Source organism: Dendronephthya gigantea, unplaced genomic scaffold, assembly GCF_004324835.1.
Source record: "Dendronephthya gigantea isolate DGI-Jeju-01 unplaced genomic scaffold, DenGig_1.0 000094F, whole genome shotgun sequence".
In the NCBI taxonomy this organism is placed as follows: Eukaryota; Metazoa; Cnidaria; class Anthozoa; order Malacalcyonacea; family Nephtheidae; genus Dendronephthya; species Dendronephthya gigantea.
Genome location: NW_021163104.1, coordinates 614,519 through 633,406, shown reverse-complemented (window position 1 = coordinate 633,406; position 18,888 = coordinate 614,519). Strand labels below are relative to the sequence as shown.

The 18,888-nt window shown below is 37.3% G+C and overlaps 1 protein-coding gene across 1 annotated transcript; it reads right to left on the bottom strand.

Annotated features, from left to right (window-relative positions):
• Positions 1-7,238: 7,238 nt before the first annotated feature.
• On the bottom strand, positions 7,239-17,069 carry LOC114533736 (vacuolar protein sorting-associated protein 28 homolog). The gene is given in 11 exon segments (XM_028555330.1): positions 7,239-7,353; positions 7,822-7,913; positions 8,139-8,192; positions 8,383-8,484; positions 9,914-10,035; positions 10,168-10,207; positions 10,209-10,233; positions 10,417-10,506; positions 10,806-10,843; positions 10,933-10,955; positions 17,057-17,069. Coding segments are annotated over 11 exon segments (714 nt in total).
• Positions 17,070-18,888: the final 1,819 nt, after the last annotated feature.

Genomic DNA, 18,888 nt, shown 5'->3' with positions numbered 1-18,888 from the left:
CAGTCAGAACTCTACAGTCAGAACTCTACAGTCAGAACCCTGCATCTTTATTCCCAAGCAAAGGTCAGGCGCGGATCTAGACCGTATCGAACGTGGCTCGAGCCACGGTCAGATTTTCCCATCCAGAATTTCCCATCTGCAATCTAATATTCACACATTATTTAGAAGTACATATTAATTCTTTGAATCACACCAAAATTAAGGAAATATATGTCTAAAACAAATAATTTGAGTAATATCTTTCGTAATCGTTGTCATATTATTACCAATTCCTGCTAAAAGTGGGAACAAATTCCCAATTATTATTCCTTGTTTCATATTACGATTGTTCAGTTAACACTGAACTATAAAATTCGCCGAAAGCTTGCCGAATTGTGCCGAGTATGTTCGGAAGCTAGTCGTGCATTCGAAGCTGCGATCACAGCAACTAGTTGACACGGTCAGCGTGCAGATTATTGCGCAATTGTTACTAAATATAGTAACGCTCGGACACGGTGCAGTGTAGCAAACCAATCACAGGGCAAGCTTTTGCCACGTGAGCCACGGTGCGACACGGTGCGACACGGTGGCCTGTTTTTGATTGCGCAATAAACATGATAAACAATAAAGTTCGACACTTCTCGACTTCGAACTCGGATATAGTTTATACATAACACGTTAAATTGGTTTGTTCGCTGCATCCTGGCTGATTCAGGCTGAATCGAATGCATTAATACATGAATCCGTCGAAATTTCTCAAAAGCAAATCTAAGCGAGCATATTTCAGGGGAAATATCGCTCTTCAGGCTACAACATGATGGAATTATTACTAAAGACAGGCTTCGCTCGCTCGCGTTTACAATCGCAACGACAATTTTTAAACTGCTATTTCCCAAGAGACAAATACTGAAAATCTTTACCCAATGTCCTTGTAAGGTAAGACTTTTAGGTTTTAAATCGAACTATGGGCGCTCTCCTTTATACGGAAAAACGGCCAGACCGGTTCAGTTGTATTTCGGTAGTCGGTACAGACAAAAGTATATCGTTATTTACATCTGCCTAACACGGGAAATGCAGTTTCACCGCTATATTCTTGACGAAATACTCCATTTCAATTTAAAATATGACCGGTCTGACCTTTTTGGCCGCTTAATGGAAAGCGCCCTATGATACAAATTTGCATTTACGCTGTGAATAATTTGTATATGCAAATTTCACGTTATGTTGAGTGTGAATGAAATATCCGTAAATACCTTACCAAAAATTTTGAAAATGGTTTTGTGGTTTTATGAAAGTACAGGGATTTACAATATTCGCTTTTAAACGTTCCCTGAAGAATATTGTAGAACCAAAGCTCAGAAAATGTTTGTTTCGAGGGTCCATAGCCCCTTCGCCATACGCCCCCACAACCCCCCCCCCGACCGGAAAATTTCTAGTCCAATATGACACGGTCAGATTTTCGGCTGGATCCGCGCCTGAAGGTTTCCTTAAATTCAATATCGATTTTAACCTGCACTAACATAGTTATACCCAGCCATGCATGTCAAAAAGCGAAAACGTTGCTATATTAGTCATATCTATATATCATTACTAAAGTAAACGATGTCTAAAACATCACTAAATGACACCCGGCCACTGGATGACATTATGACAAATATAAAAGTATATAAGTTCTGTGCATGCACGACAATGCATTTATTTTTCCGTCCATAAAGATTATAAAGAGGCAAAGGTATGGTATTTGTTATATTATAGTGAAGTAGAATGATTTTTACTTTGTGCGGCAAGACTTAACAACAATTTATGTTTTAATATTTTTAGCTCAAAATGTTGATTAAAATTCTAATCGTTTTGTCTGTTTTTTGTCTCATTGGGTCAAGTGGCAACTTCATAAAGAATGTTGAGAAAGGTTAGTAATGCACAACAGTATGTTGTAGAATAATAAACATAATTCTTCTCAAAGGCTTATTAAAACCATCTATAGAAATTCCACTGAATAATATTCAAATCAAACAAGCAGTCTTTTAAGTTGGGTATAAACTGCATGCTTTGACATTGTTTATCCTTGCAGTTTCGGTTTCTTAGAATAATTTCTTGAACATGCATTCAGTATGTATATTTAGTTCCCACCTCTAAAATACTGCAACGTACCGACCTGTCATTCACCTCGCCATTCATAACAATGTTGGTTGGGACTTGGTTTCCTTATTACCTCTTTCCAACGAGCTATGCCTCACCACAAATCTTGACTATGCACTGCCACAAACCATGCATAAGTATCTTTGCTTTATAGAGAAATCATTGGAACAGGACGAATCAGACAGAGGGAAAGAAAATGAAGGTTGTAAAAAAATCTTCGTGATAAACTATATTCAGTTAATCCAACACTTTAATTTTAATCTTTTTAAATCATATTGGCGCCCAAGGACAAGATAAGTTATATTATATATATTATATATCAAGTAATGTTAAATGAATAAATTTAATTAAACGAAACGGAGAATATTTTCGGCCAAAAGAGTTATAGGTCTATAGAGTTACAACAGAACACGACAGTATATAACTGTATACGAATGAAGGGATTGAGACACCATAAACTGCAATGATACCATGACTCTGTGGCAACCAGTGTATGGTAAAAATACCATGCATTAATCTAGGTCACATAAAACCTGGCTTCTCTTTTTAGGTAAAGTTTCTAAGAGAGGTTTGGCTGCAGCTATCCCGTTAATAGAACTCGGGGTCACTGTCTTGCAGTCGGTGCTCGAGGCTCTTGGAAATATTGAAAGAAAAATTGCAATTGGTATTGGTAACAACACACCATATGAATGGAGAGCTGATGGTGTCTATTTTCGTTCTGGTACATCTGATGAATTTCTTCCTGCCTCTGTGAGTTCAGACGAAGCCGCGATATTTCCAGCAAGAAAAACAAATGGTCCAGTTGCAACAGGAGTAGTTGGCGTACTCTGTTATTACATTCCTAAAAAACAAAAATCTTTGTGTGTCATGTTCAGTGTACCATTTGATTATAATTTATACAGTAATTGGTGGGATGTGAAAATGTTCTCTGGTAAGAAGTCTCCTGACCAAGGTTTATATGAAAACATGTACTATGGCAACCCTCACAAAGGTGACAACAGGTGAGACTACTGAGAAAATACTCTAAACATTGTATATCGCAATCAATCGAACTCTAGGTACTTTGAAGTTTTTAATTCTGTTTTTAACTTGCAGATATCTATATGCGCAGAACCTTGGCCATGGTTTCATCATGGAGGAGGGCATCATGAACAGCGCAGGGACTGCTCGACTTTTGATAAAAATTGCTGAAAATAATTAAACTCAAGTCCTCAATGAAAATTCAATATATTTCATTTGTTAAAAAGGAAGAAAAACAAAACTAGAACTAACTAAAAAGACCGAGTGTACTATTTCTTGTGTAATAGAATAAAGAATGTAGTAACGAATGTGGAGAATTGTTTTGGTAAGAAGGGATGAGACAGTAAAGGTTTAAACTGACTAAACACTCTAATTGATCACTGCGTGTACCAAAAAACCAAATATTTCAGCCCCATGTATCGATTTATTGCCACGGCACGGCTAAAATGGGTGCCCAGCCTTGTTTTGGTAGCCTGAATACTCATAAAATTTGGTACGGAGGAAGGTTGAACTCTTTTTGGAACTCTGTATGTCACCATCCTTTGCATGGCATAAGAAAGCTAGTTGCATGTGTACGTTATTTTAATCAATAACATTATCACAAGTTCATAACACATTGTCATATATAGAAATCTTTTCTACAGTCAGTACTCTACAGTCAGAACTCTACAGTCAGAACTCTGCATCTTTATTCCCAAGCAAAGGTTTCTTTAAATTCAATATCGATTTTAACTTGCACTAACATAGTTATACGCAGCCATGCATGTCAAAAAGCGAAAACGTTGCTATATTAGTCATATCTATATATCATTACTAAAGTAAACGATGTTTAAAACATCACTAAATGACACCCGGCCACTGGATGACATTATGACAAATATAAAAGTATATAAGTTCTGTGCATGCACGACAATGCATTTATTTTTCCGTCCATAAAGATTATAAAGAGGCAAAGGTATTGTATTTGTTATATAGTGAAGTAGAATGATTTTTACTTTGTGCGGCAAGACTTAACAACAATTTATGTTTTAATATTTTTAGCTCAAAATGTTGATTAAAATTCTAATCGTTTTGTCTGTTTTTTGTCTCATTGGGTCAAGTGGCAACTTCATAAAGAATGTTGAGAAAGGTTAGCAATGCACCACAGTATGTTGTAGAATAATAAACATAATTCTTCTCAAAGGCTTATTAAAACCATCAATAGAAATTCCACTGAATAATATTCAAATCAAACAAGTAGTCTTTTAAGTTGGGTATAAACTGCATGCTTTGACATTGTTTATCCTTGCAGTTTCGGTTTCTTAGCATAATTTCTTGAACATGCATTCAGTATATTTAGTTCCCACCTCTAAAATACTGCAACGTACCGACCTGTCATTCACCTCGCCATTCATAACAATGTTGGTTGGGACTTGGTTGCCTTATTACCTCTTTCCAACGAGCTATGCCTCACCACAAATCTTGACTATACACTGCCACAAACCATGCATAAGTATCTTTGCTTTATAGAGAAATCATTGGAACAGGACGAATCAGACAGAGGGAAAGAAAATGAAGGTTGTAAAAAAATCTTCGTGATAAACTATATTCAGTTAATCCAACACTTTAATTTTAATCTTTTTAAATCATATTGGCGCCCAAGGACAAGATAAGTTATATTATATATATTATATATCAAGTAATGTTAAATGAATAAATTTAATTAAACGAAACGGAGAATATTTTCGGCCAAAAGAGTTATAGGTCTATAGAGTTACAACAGAACACGACAGTATATAACTGTATACGAATGAAGGGATTGAGACACCATAAACTGCAATGATACCATGACTCTGTGGCAACCAGTGTATGGTAAAAATACCATGCATTAATCTAGGTCACATAAAACCTGGCTTCTCTTTTTAGGTAAAGTTTCTAAGAGAGGTTTGGCTGCAGCTATCCCGTTAATAGAACTCGGGGTCACTGTCTTGCAGTCGGTGCTCGAGGCTCTTGGAAATATTGAAAGAAAAATTGCAATTGGTATTGGTAACAACACACCATATGAATGGAAAGCTGATGGTGTCTATTTTCGCTCTGGTACATCTGATGAATTTCTTCCTGCCTCTGTGAGTTCAGACGAAGCCGCGATATATCCAGCCAGAAAAACAAATGGTCCAGTTGCAACAGGAGTAGTTGGCGTACTCTGTTATTACATTCCTAAAAAACAAAAATCTTTGTGTGTCATGTTCAGTGTACCATTTGATTATAATTTATACAGTAATTGGTGGTAAGTGAAAATGTTCTCTGGTAGGAAGTCTCCTGACCAAGGTTTATATGAAAACATGTACTATGGCAACCCTTACAAAGGTGACAACAGGTGAGACTACTGAGAAAATACTCTAAACATTGTATATCGCAATCAATCGAACTCTAGGTACTTTGAAGTTTTTAATTCTTTTTTTAACTTGCAGCTATGTATATGCGCAGAACCTTGGCCATGGTTTCATCATGGAGGAGGGCATCATGAACAGCGCAGGGAATGCTCGACTTTTGATAAAAATTGCTGAAAACAATTAAACTCAAGTCCTCACCTCAATGAAAATTCAATATATTTCATTTGTTAAAAAGGAAGAAAAATAAAACTATAACTAACTAAACAGACCGAGTGTACTATTTCTTTTGTAATAGAATAAAGAATGTAGTAACGAATGTGGAGAATTGTTTTGGTAAGAAGGGATGAGACATCAATTAGAGTGTTTAGTAAGTTTAAACCTTTAAAAGGTTTAAACTTACTAAACACTCTAATTGATCACTGCGTGTACCAAAAAACCAAATATTTCAGCCCCATGTATCGATTTATTGCCACGGCACGGCTAAAATGGGTGCCCGGCCTTGTTTTGGTAGCCTGAATACTCATAAAATTTGGTACGGAGGAAGGTTGAACTCTTTTTGGAACTCTGTATGTCACCATCCTTTGCATGGCATAAGAAAGCTAGTTGCATGTGTACGTTATTTTAATCAATAACATTATCACAAGTTCATAACACATTGTCATATATAAAAATCTTTTGCTCTCCAATACATGTCGTTTATTCTCTGCGGCTTGTGGCCGGACCTTACATATTTTCAATGTTGCAATGTTGGTGGATGACGTTAATTACTGTTAGTGCAGAATCAAACCAACTATGTATGTGTTTAGTGTTTTTATTCTGTTATCATTCAATACAACTGACGTTTAAAGATTATCATTTTATACAGGGTGTACCAAAAACCCCCCAAAAAATTGAAATCACCCATAACATTAATGTAATAGCTAGAGTTTGAATGCTTAAGCACCCTGTTGGGACCCACAAGTGTATAATTTGTGTATAAATGTTTGACATAAGAATGTTTATGTGACAGTAGAATTTGTTTGTATACCCAAAAATGATTTTTATTACAAATACACTTTACACATATGGATAACAATATTTAAATTTACAACTCAAGCACCATGACCTTCGACATGTCCCTCTTACTGTATCTAGCAAATTTTAATTTTTTGTAGGCCTATTTGCGTTAATCCTCACGAGCAAAAATTCGCGAACAAGTCATTCAAATTTTAACAATAGTAGGTGATTTCATTAATAGCTCTGGGTTTTGGACACCCTGTATAATATGTAGAATTAAGCACGTACAACGTTGTCGTTGAATATCCTGTATATGGCATCGCCATGAGGGTATAATTTAATTCACGTTCGTCATACTTTCGCTAAAATTCCAATAGATAATAGCCTCATCATTTCAAACTACTTTTCAATTTGATATGCACGCTTTGTCACAAAAGCTATGTTGGACGAGTATTGGATTTTCATATACCTAAGCTAATCGGAATAAAGGAATTACTTGGAAACGAGAAACATTGTGGATCTACTTAGCAGATCCTAAAAGCAGTTCTTTGATGTTTTAACATTTCACATTTTCCGAATGGGTTTAATATGGAACAAGGTTTGAAATTAAAAAAATGCGGAATATAAACTACTTCAGAAGTAACTGATTAAGGTATGTAGATCGAGGGTTTCTGGTATATTACCAACGAAGAACACTTCAAAAAACGTTTACCATATATAATGTGAAATAACTTAATGTAACGATTTGTTGAAAGCATTATAGGCCGTTTCTAAATCAAACAACATTTGTCTTGCTTGATCTTCTGATAGCTCGTCGCTAGGTTTCATTTGACCCATTGTGTCAAGCCTAAATATATTACAAAAGTATTTTTACTAACTATTACTGATATAGTATGTAGTCACTTCCTGGAAGTAGTGGAAATTTGTCAGTATTGTTACGGGTGTACAACAGCGAATGCATACTTAGTTGATGACATTAGTGAAAAAGTGGATTTGGAAAAATGCATGAACACCATGGGCATGGCCAGAATATAGTAAATGAGTGAGGTGACACAGTTTAGGGAACTGCCTCATTTCTCTATTTAAAGAACCCCTTTTTAGCAATACCCTTAGCCTCTCGAACGTGCCACACCAATTGTAAAATTTGAGATTATGTTGTATCTCGTAAAATCATGCGCAGCATAATTTAACATTTGAATTAAAAATACTTCTCCATAAACCCCAGCTCCAGCCCTTATCAGTAAACAACCCTTATAAAATCATTATAAAGTGGGCATGAAGCTATTATATTATTGTGTGACCATAATTAACCCACAAGGATTTCACTTTTACTTTGCCTTCAAAATGCTCAGCAAGCTTACTTAAACTGTTCATAGTATCCATCAAATCCCTTAAGTCTGGGTGGATCTGATGAGGTAAATATTGAATCACGCATGTGAAAAAAAAAATGCATGTTGACCATATATATATACAATACCATACTGAAAACCATAGTTTATGATTTGGTGGTTATAGGAAATATAATTTAAAGAATATAGTGACCAGACACAGTTGTGTACAGCTCCAATAGTGTAAAATATATTGTGTACAAATGTATCAATCCCAATATTGACAGGAATCTTATTTTATGGCCTCGTCTGTTGCTCTTATTTGCAAACGCAGTTTATCCATTATGGTTATAAAAAGCTATAAAAAGAAATAAATAGAAAGTGCCTTAATATATGTGTGCATGGTTAACATTTTAAATAGTATGTTGCAGCATTAATACTGATTATAAAACCAGTAGCAAAATTTTAACTTTCCATAGCAAGCAAACTACGGTAGGACTATATCTAAAGTGGTAGTTTCAGCTATAATATACTGATTGGATTAATACCATAACAATGTCAGCAATACACTTGCTTGTGTTTCCTTTGTCATTCTTTATTGTTATAGGCCGATCTTCTTTGATTCTTTCTAAGGCTGCCGGACAATCCAACTAAAATATATCAAAGATGATGTAGTGGATTTAGGAGGGGAGGAGGAATTAGTGTATTTCACTGCAATTAACAATTCTAGTCATTCTAGTCAACTATACAGGGTGTATCAAAAAAAATGTCCCAAATGTAAAATTTCCGTTTTTCAGGATATTTTGCAGAATTTGGCAATTTTTTGTGTTCCTAGAGATAGTTAAGACTTATCTGGTATACCTAGGCCAAGTTTGGTTTTTCATTAACAAAATTATTTTACCGGGGGGGTGGTTCCTTTCCAGCGATATTGAGAGGGCTTGCGCGCGAAAATGTGAAGCTGAAATTGAGATATTATTTAGCTGTCTAAAAGTAGGAAAGCTTTTTAATAAACTGTCAAAGTTTCAGGAAAAATAATGCAAACTGGGAGCAACGCGCGACCCCTAAAAGTGACAAATATTTCATTGCGCGCAGTGGATTAAATGCATCGTTGATTTTAGCGTGACCGATCTCATGCAAGGCTGGGCAAATGAATAAATTAAAGCGAGAAACTGAACAAGAAGACGAGGCGATTTAATAACAAGGTTTTTATTCTTGATGTTAATCCTCAACATTTCCACCATTTCTTTCTAAGCAAACTGCGGCTCGTCTGAGCATAGTAAACACTGAACGGCGAACCACATTTGTCTCTCCTGCCTCAAATGATGCATTTCGTTCGAAATTCTTTCCTGCAAATCGCCTATACGCTACCACCGGCAATGGTGAGACAAATCTAGGCGAATGGACAGACAAATGGTTCGCTGTTCAGTGTTTAGTATGCTCAGACAAGCCGCAGTTTACTTAGAATGAAATGGTGGACATGCTGAGGATTAACATCACGAATAAATCGCTTTGTTTTTGTGTTCAGTTTCTCGCTTTAATTTATTCATTTGCCCACCTTGTATGAGATCGGTCACGCTAAAATCAACGATGCATTTAATCCACTGCGCGCAATGAAATATTTGTCACCTTTAGGGGTCGCGCGTTGCTCCCAGTATGCATTATTTTTCCTGAAACTTTGACAGTTTATTAAAAAGCTTTCCTACTTTTAGACATCTAAATAATATCTCAATTTCAGCTTCACACTTTTGCGCGCAAGCCCTCGCAATATCAGTGGAAAGGAACCACCCCCCCGGTAACATAATTTTGTTAATGAAAAACCAAACTTGGCCTAGGTATACCAGATAAGTCTTAACTATCTCTAGGAACAGAAAAATTTGCCAAATTCTGCAAAATATCCCGAAAAACGGAATTTTTACATTTGGGACATTTTTTTTGATACACCCTGTATAAGCAATCACAGGGTAACTAACCTTTTATAGTGGTGTTTTAATTAAACAGATGTTGGCGCTAATTTAATTTGTGAATGGATCATTAACAATGATAAATGAGCAACAAATGACAGTACCAATGACACTTAACAAAATTATCTGCTCTAAAAACATCGCATGCGTGATTTAGTTTTGCGAAAACAATTAAATATGGGTTATTGGAATCAATATTATGAAAATTCCATATCTGATCATTTCCCAAATACATCATATCTATATTGTAGTAACCCAAGAATTGGTCAGGGAATATACCATTAATAACCCCACATATGTATATAGAATTAAAGACTATAGATGTGTTAATGTCATTTACTATTTTACTATAGATGTGTTAAGTATCATCACTTTGAACTTGTTTGAATGCTGCTTTGTATTAAACAAGCTAGCAATTTGGAACAAGCAGCAGTGTATCTTAAGAAAAAATTCAAATATGGATCTTGTGAGCACGTAACTGTATATTAAATAATAAAAAATACATTACACATATATTTATGCTATACAGAATTAATTGTTAAATATTATTGTCTGGCTGCATGTTAGCTATATCAATGCAGAAGCTTAAATTTAATATGGTATGCACATTATTGTACATACTCTTTTGGTGTGACTGCATCCTTGATATAAGCTTTCTCTAATGCCTGCAAAGTATTGATAACTGCAAAAAAATCAGCTAAATTGTCATACCTAAAAAAAGTAAATGGAACTTAATCATAACGTTTGGAAAATTAGAGACACTAGCTTGAACAGCTACGTACATATAGTCTCAGGGACGTAGCATATTAGGTTGAAAGGCAGCTATGATGTTGATATGTCATAACATAAAATTGGCAGACATGTAAATATGTTTTGACCATCCATAGCTAAGATTTCAGCATAGCTATATATATACTTCTTACAACAATTTTATATTTTTAGCCATTTTAATAACACTGTTACTAAATAAGGGAAAGCAATTTCTCGAATAAAATATAAGATATTTTTACTTTTCTCGTTCTCGTCCGCTTTTATAAAGCTTTACCTCCTGTAAATATAAAAATGTACCTTTATCAAAGTGCTAAATAGTTTTCAACAAAAAAGGAAAACATTTTTACGAGCATATTTTATTTTTACCTCATAAAGTTCAGGTCTGTTCGCTATAGAAAAACCCCAGAAGATATATTAATTATAAACTGAACATCCCCATTACAAAACTAGGGTTCCATTTCGAATACTTACCTCTTCGAGACTACATATGAAGATCGGTTAGCAGAAACACCTTGAAACATCATTTTTATGATACGTTTTGTTTCGAGTTTTGTTTACGTTTTATATCCTCTGTATTTCTGAGCTTCGGATTACGTAAAAAAGTATCCTCGGCCCACTGACTTATTACTGAATACTGTATAACAGGTCACTGCAGAGAGGTCTCTGGTTCTGGTTACATTAGTTCATTGGAAATTTGGAAAAGTACCCTTGCGATCACTGCGATGGTTGAGGGGATAAAACAGTTCACTGGGAAAAACAAAACTAGGTTCAGCTACAGATGAGGGGGTAAAACACGAATGAGGATAAAAGTGAAATGGGCGCACTTACTAGGGACCGACTAGGGAGATTCAGCGCGAGAACGACAGGACGTGAACGTCAAAGATGACGTGAAAATAACGAATAAATCGCGTGACCATATATATCTCGCCATTTCCCCGGCCTATTTGACATGCACATCCTGTGCTAAATGCTAATCTGCCTAGTAACCATGCCCACTGAGTCTGCGCAATGGCCTGCCCGCAGGCCGCAGACTCTGTAGAGATCACGGGAATTTTTGCAGTATCGATACCAAATTTTATTTATACGAGCGCCGCGAAGCGGCGCGCCCATATAATCATAATTATACGGGCGCGCTGCTTCGCGGCGCTGGTATAATCAAAATTATACTTCACACTCTCCGGTCGTCAACTGTTTTTTTTTTCTACAATGTCAATAACAATAACTTTAACATTAACAACCATTGTAACTTCTACTTTTGTGATAATACAGTGGTCCGATAAGTGACTGACAGAGTAGGCTTATAATAGAAACGATTAAATGTTGACGGACTAGTCCAGTCTGCCATATCTAATATCATATCGATGCTTAGACCAGCCTGTTTTGCAGTTGAGGTAGACGCACTTCGAACAGAATGTCCGCCAAAATTGTCTCCAATGCCCGATTGCCGGATAACCTCTTTTAACCATCGAGAAAGTGTAGCGGTCGTCACAGGTTTATGTGGTTTCTGGAAAGAGAGGAATAAGCGCTGTTGCATGTTGTCGGTCTTGGATTTTCGCCAATCTTTTGTTTTCTCTAAGTATGCGGAAAGGCACGCAACTGGACAACGCAAATTTTCGGCAAATTTAGGATAAACGGATTCTCCAAGTTTGCCAGTATGCGAACGCTTTCGCCAAACTGTGTGTTGGAACTTTACACCTTCTGGGAAATAACGCATGTATCTTATGTCTAAAGATGTCATAATGGAACCCCGTTCCGGACAGGTCAATGCCATCAGTATACAAAATTTTTGTGACAGTTGCTTTACAGATAACGTGGAATTCTCTCCCAAGTTACCCAGGTAATTTGTAAATGTCTTAACGTTCCAGGTATGCTGATACCGAGGTTGAGGGTGCCGGGATATCGAGACTCCCTTCATTAACCGAACAACCAACGGGTGTTGACCAATTGGCTTATTATCAACGGGAACATGTGCTGACGAAATAGCCGATCGAAGTACATTAATAGTTCTGTACTGCTTCCCTTCCGAAAACTGTTCTGCCAAAAACGTTAAGACCTCAGAGACTGGACAATGTACGGGATCACTTTCCCGTCCTTCACACCAGCTACGCCATTGAGACCAGGAACAGTTGTATGTCTTGGTGGATGAGGTCTTAACGTTGTTGCAGAGCAGATCAATAGCCGTTGATGAAATGCCCGCTGTTTCGAACTGTCTCCTGATACTCTCCACACGGCTAGTTTTAGAGCTGGGAACAGGAGATGAATTGTTTCCGGATTGGACATGTTTTTCAGAGGATTTGGGTCGGTCCCCAGATATATTGGATAGTCTATCACAAGATCTACCAACAAGGGCCACCAAGGTTGTGCCGACGATAGAGGGGCGATCAGTACTAACGTTGCTTTCTCTTTCCTGGTTTTGTGAAGGACCGCTGGAATTAAGTTGAATGGTGGGAATGCGTACGCTATCAAATCCGCCCATGCAATCCATCGTGAACGCGTCTGTATGATTCGCATACGGATCCGGCCGCCAACTGACGTATCGGCTGAGTTGATGGGTCATTCGAGATGCAAAGAGATCTACTTGACAGTCTTTGATTAGGTGTTTGATCATCCTCGGATCGATTTTCCAGTCGTTTATGTCCCTGATCGTTCGTGACTCCTCGTCTGCGACAACATTGTTCTTCCCCGGAACATGTTGAGCTAGTAAAAATAGATGTTTTGTCTCGCACCATTTCCATATCTCCAATGTTAGATTCAGCAATTGAAGGGAGTGAGTCCCCCCCTTGTTGTTTAAATAAGCGACCGCTGTCGAGTTGTCTATCTTTAGGCAAATTACCTTGTTGTACTGATCTTTCATGAACGATTTTAGGGCGAAGAAGGCGGCTCGAAGGTCCAGAATGTTTATGTGCTCCTGAGACTCGAGGTTGCTCCATAATCCGCCTGTCCGCATTTCTCCCCAGGCTGCTCCCCAGCCTAGCTTGGAGGCATCTGACGAGATTGTCAGATCGGCTGTTGGGGGCAGTATGGGACTTCCCCCTAACGATGGTAGATTGGCTATCCACCAATCTCGCTCCTGCCCGGTTCAGGGACTCTATTTGTAAAAGTTGGAGATGACGATAGTGTAGAGGTGCCGACCAAATCGCCGGACGAGTGAATTCTGGTAGTCCTATGGCCCGAGCTAATTGCCTGATGGTCGGTTGTGGGGGTCTTCAAAAGATCCCGACACTCTCGTATAATAATTTCCGATTTTTCTTTTGGTAAGATAAACTCCATCGTCAATGAATCTATGAGCATCCCCAGAAAGAGGATCCTCTGAGTAGGAATTAGAGTTGATTTTTGATGATTGATTAAAAAACCTGGCGACTCTAGGAGAGTTACTGTCATACGTGCGTGTTGATTTAGCGTTCCAATTGATGGCACTAGCATGAGTATATCGTCTAGAAAGATAATCATTCGAACACCTTGGCCTCGCAGCCAAGCTATCACCGGTTTCATGAGTTTTGTAAACACCCTTGGCGCTACATTTTGGCCGAAGGGCATTGTAACGAATTGGTAAGAGATTCCTTGCCAGAGGAAGAGGAGAAATCTCTGTGAGTCTGGGTGCATCGGAACGGTTAGATATGCATCCGTTAGATCGATAGTTATCATAAAGTCTCCCTTGTTCATTAGGGTTTTTAATGTCATAAGATTTTCCATTTTGAAATGCTCTGTCTGTATAAATTTGTTGAGAGGACTTAGGTCTAAAACTGGGCGTTGTCCGCCACCTTTCTTGGCAACTAAAAACATTGTGATAAAACGCTTGTTTGTTGAAATTGACACGCTTGATCGCGACTTTGTGTAATAAAGTGTTGATTTCCTCGTCCACTAATTTGGAGTTTTGCAACGACGGTCGAGGAAGAGTTTTTTTGAAAAGGGCGACTTAGAAAATGAATCTGATAACCCCGAACAATAGCTAAAATGGTGGGGTCTTGCGTTATATTTAACCAGTTTTTCTCGAAGTGAGGAAGACGACCTCTTAACGGGGGCCGTTGTTTTGCTTGCCTCGAAAGGGCGGTGGCTGAAATTCAAATCTGTTCTTCGTTTGATTTGAATAACGATTTGAAGTAAAAGGGGTTGGATGAAATTTTTCGTTTTTTGTCTGGTACTTTTTGAATTGAGGTTTGGTCCAAGAGGAAGACTGAGGACGCTGCTGATGGAGATTTTTTTGTAGGTTGCGAACAATTTCTGCGCTATCCGCTGCAATTTTTGTGATGTCACTTCCGAATAGTTGCTTTCCTGCGTTAGGAAAGGCGGCTTCTGCCAGCGAAATTTTGGCCGGGTTTATTGCATAAAGAATTTTAGATCTGCGCAACACCGAAAGAGAATTAGTTGCATTCCCGAGCAAACAGATAGCCCGTTCAACAAGACTTAGTATTTCGGCTTGTGATAAGCTTTGTTTACTTTCGAGCATATCGTGGAGTGCTGTTAATGGAGCCACCACGTTCAAAACATGCCGCTGAACTTTTATTAGTTCTTTATCACGGTTCTAAACCGACTTCTTATAATTTTGTGGGATTTGATCTGCGATGGCTTTATCAAGCTTCGGAGTGGTAAACGCATCTATATCGGGGAGAGATGTTTCTTCCAAAATAGTAAAAATTTGGGACGAGGACAGGCTACGTCTAAAATTCGTCTCTAAGAACTCTTTAAATGTTGCCGACGGCTCCCAACTAGGTGCTTGGGCAACAGGGTCAAATAGTAGATGCTTCGCATTATCCTGATTCCGTTGATCTTCATTATCGGGAAGGTCCTTCCAACCATCGGTATCGTCCATGCTGGCTTCAGCTGGGCCAGAGTTGTCATTAATATGATTTTGGGTGAGCGATTTGCTCGTTAAGTTGCCAACTTTGTGGCTAGCATTGGGGTCCAGGTTTGCTGGACTATCTATGTCTAGATCTTGTGGAATCACAATGGAAAGTTGATCCGAAACATCCGTTGGCGGTTCAAGGCATGTGTCATTCTGATCGACTGCCATATTTGTATGTTCATTGACCGGCTGTGCCTGTGTGGATTCGAGGCATGTCATACGTTGATTAAGATGTTCTTAGACGCCGACATCTTTCCTAGAAGATTTTCTAGTATCGGGGAGTTCTTTTCTCCGTGATTTGCTTGTGAGTTCGAACGATGCCACTTCGCCTTCGCAGATCTTTCTGATCGCTTTCCGATCTTGAACGTTTTTTGCTAGCACTCATCCTATTTCCTACTCCACTCTCCCACTCCATCCTGCGGCGTTTATTCGAGTAATTACGGTAAGACAAATTCTGCGAGTCACATCCCGTGTTATTGTATTTTTCAAGATTATCAAGACGAGAAAACAAGATTGCAACCGCAACGTTGTTACTGCCATACGAGTTAACTTGATGATAGTAACCTAACAACAGACAGAACAGACATCATTCACAGCACTATTTTATATTAGTATACATCCGACTATTGTCTAATACAAATCCTACATTCTGATTGGCTACTCATTGTCTATTCGTGATGGTGAACGTTTGGGAGAAATTCGCTCGCTCGACCGTATAAAATTGAATTTCATTGCATTTTTATTTCAAATACAACTATTCGCCATTGGGTTGCCTACTGTTATGCGATGACTACAGCTGACAATAGCCATCCCCATGCAATGAATTACGATATAGCTATGAAACCCAGGCTTGATCAAAAGATAAATTTGTTAAAAATTTACTATGTAGCTATCGTGTTGTGTGTATAATAGCTATACACTGACAGTACTTGTAATCAATCTTCGTACCCAGGTCTTTTCGTGTATACATTTTGTTAATTTGTATTAACAACTCAGGTAATATATTATCACAACTAATAGATAATGACTTACTTTTCGGGAGGAATAAACAATCACCAGCATTCACAGTGACAAATGACCAAGGTACGTCTTTAACTTTGGGATATTTGATTAAATCAACAGAATCAACTTGAAGCAATGAATATCCTCCAACCTCGTACTCAGGCTCCCACGCTTTGTATATCTTTTTCTCATATTTATATTCGATCATTTTCCATTCTTTAGTGCCATTATAAAGACAATTGATTGCGTTAAATGCGTCCTAAAACAGGGGAAAGACATTTTAAAACTAAATTTTCTGAAATTTCTTGGAATAAAGTTTATAACGAACCTCTAAAGAAGCCTTAAATTGTACTTTTACCATTGTTAACTCATCACTACAACCCCAATGATTGTGGCGGTATATTATTAAGTAGCACGCGCCACAATTATTGAGCAACACAATTGGTTAACTGCTACTAGTGAATGGCTAATTGAGAGAAAGAGGGAATTTAAAGGGACAAGCCGATGAAAAAATAACGATGGTTTTTCCCGTGTCTTAAAACGAACTTGAAAAAACATTCTTTCTTACTTTTCATTTTCGTTTAGCCATTTACAGTTTTAGTGCAGGTAATAAGTATTCACACATGATTATACTGTGTGACTTACCAGTCAATGACATGTTAAATGACTTTCAGACTAATCAACATGATGAACTGGCTTATCAGTCATAACTGTGGCTAGTCAATAACATGTTAAGTGGTTTTGAGACCCTAATTATATTTGACATGATGAACTAGCTTAATTATCATCACAGTGGCAAGACTAGATTGCATCTTCTCTGATTGTATCTTCTCTGTACTGTAAATCATGATTGATATAAACAAGGATTACCTTATGTAAGAGAATCTTGCTTCCTCCACCACTCATCCATAAATCAATCTCAACAATACGATCAGAAAATGTTCCACATGTTAAACATGGCTGCACAAGGATGTCAGACCACATTGGTGTTGGTAATTCTGACACAATATAACTGTTTACATCATGATAAGTATCCACAAAGTGGGCTGGATCGAAAGAAGAACAATAATTGACTATTGAATATAACTTTATTTTATGGTACATAATCATGATATTAATTTTCTTTAAGTCTAATATTGTAGCTCGATCAAATCAGAATATCAACATTTGCATCACATATTTTCAATCTTGTGTATAATTTATTTTTTGTGTAAGAAAAGGATATTCTGGGCTTAATTTTCACAATTATAAGTCTAAGTGGAATAAAGTTAGTCACAGTAAACCATGTTACATAATTCCCTACAGTAAGTATGTTGAATCACTTTTCTAAAAAAACTTTAGGAGTCAATTCAATAAAAAAATTAGCATGGTTTCAATGCCATCAATAGCTAAACGGAAGTGGTTGATGTTATATGTACAATATTTCTATGTGCATGTTTTCGGTCTGGACTATTTCTTATTTGTGAAAACTATTTCTTGTCTAATGTTAAAACTTCAATCTTGTATTAACAAGGCTTTGGTGTTTAATAGGAGGATAACCATATTATAAAGCACGAATTTTAATCTGCCTTGCAATACATTCCAAAGATTCCAAAGTTGAAACATACATGTACCTCAAGATTTAAGGCCATGAAGTTAGCTTATCAATTCAAATTTCATAACTGTGAGTATTTCTTTGTAAAACCTTGAAATTTCTTTCATATTTTAGTGCAGAATAACATGTTTGATCATCACCTACCTATGGTATCCCTTCCTAATCCCTTAGCACCAATTGGTACTCCTCCAGATTTTTCACCCTTATTTTCCAATCTAACTTCCAAATCTCCATAATTCTGTTTTAAATATTCATCAGTCCACGACGTGAATGCCTCAGAGTGTTTCGCAGCTCCTCTAAAAACCACAGGCTTGGAGATTTTAACATAGTCAGTCCAAAACTCGAGAGGTGAAGGTACATCAAAGCGTTCATCAATACTTTCTGGTGATCGATGTGATCCAAGCGGCTTTAAATGACCTTTTGGAAAAGTTTTATCAGCAATATTTATTTGTAAACAAAGTATCTTGAATGTTATAAGGTTGCTTAGTATCTTGTATAATATCATTATCGCTTTTTCTTTGCTTTCTTTGCTTTCATATCAAAGACGATACAGATTATAATATCCTTTTATTGTTTTTAAATTTATTTTTAAAATTGTTTGCATAGCCGCTAAATCACATCTACTAGAAGTAGAATATAGAAACTGAGCTGAGTTTGACCTGGATAGTTAGGCTGCGTTCAAACTGGGTGCCGGTAACTTTTTCTGAAAATGACGCTTCCAAATAAAACGGGCACCGATGCTGCATCAAGAACGAGCACTGCCTCAAATGGTGCTACTTAACAAGGACACTGTGTTCAGCACGTTTAATGAACCAGTTTTGCCCACTGCGTCTGAACGCAGTCATAGTTACTAACATGGGACTGTCAGTTTCTACATAGCTCC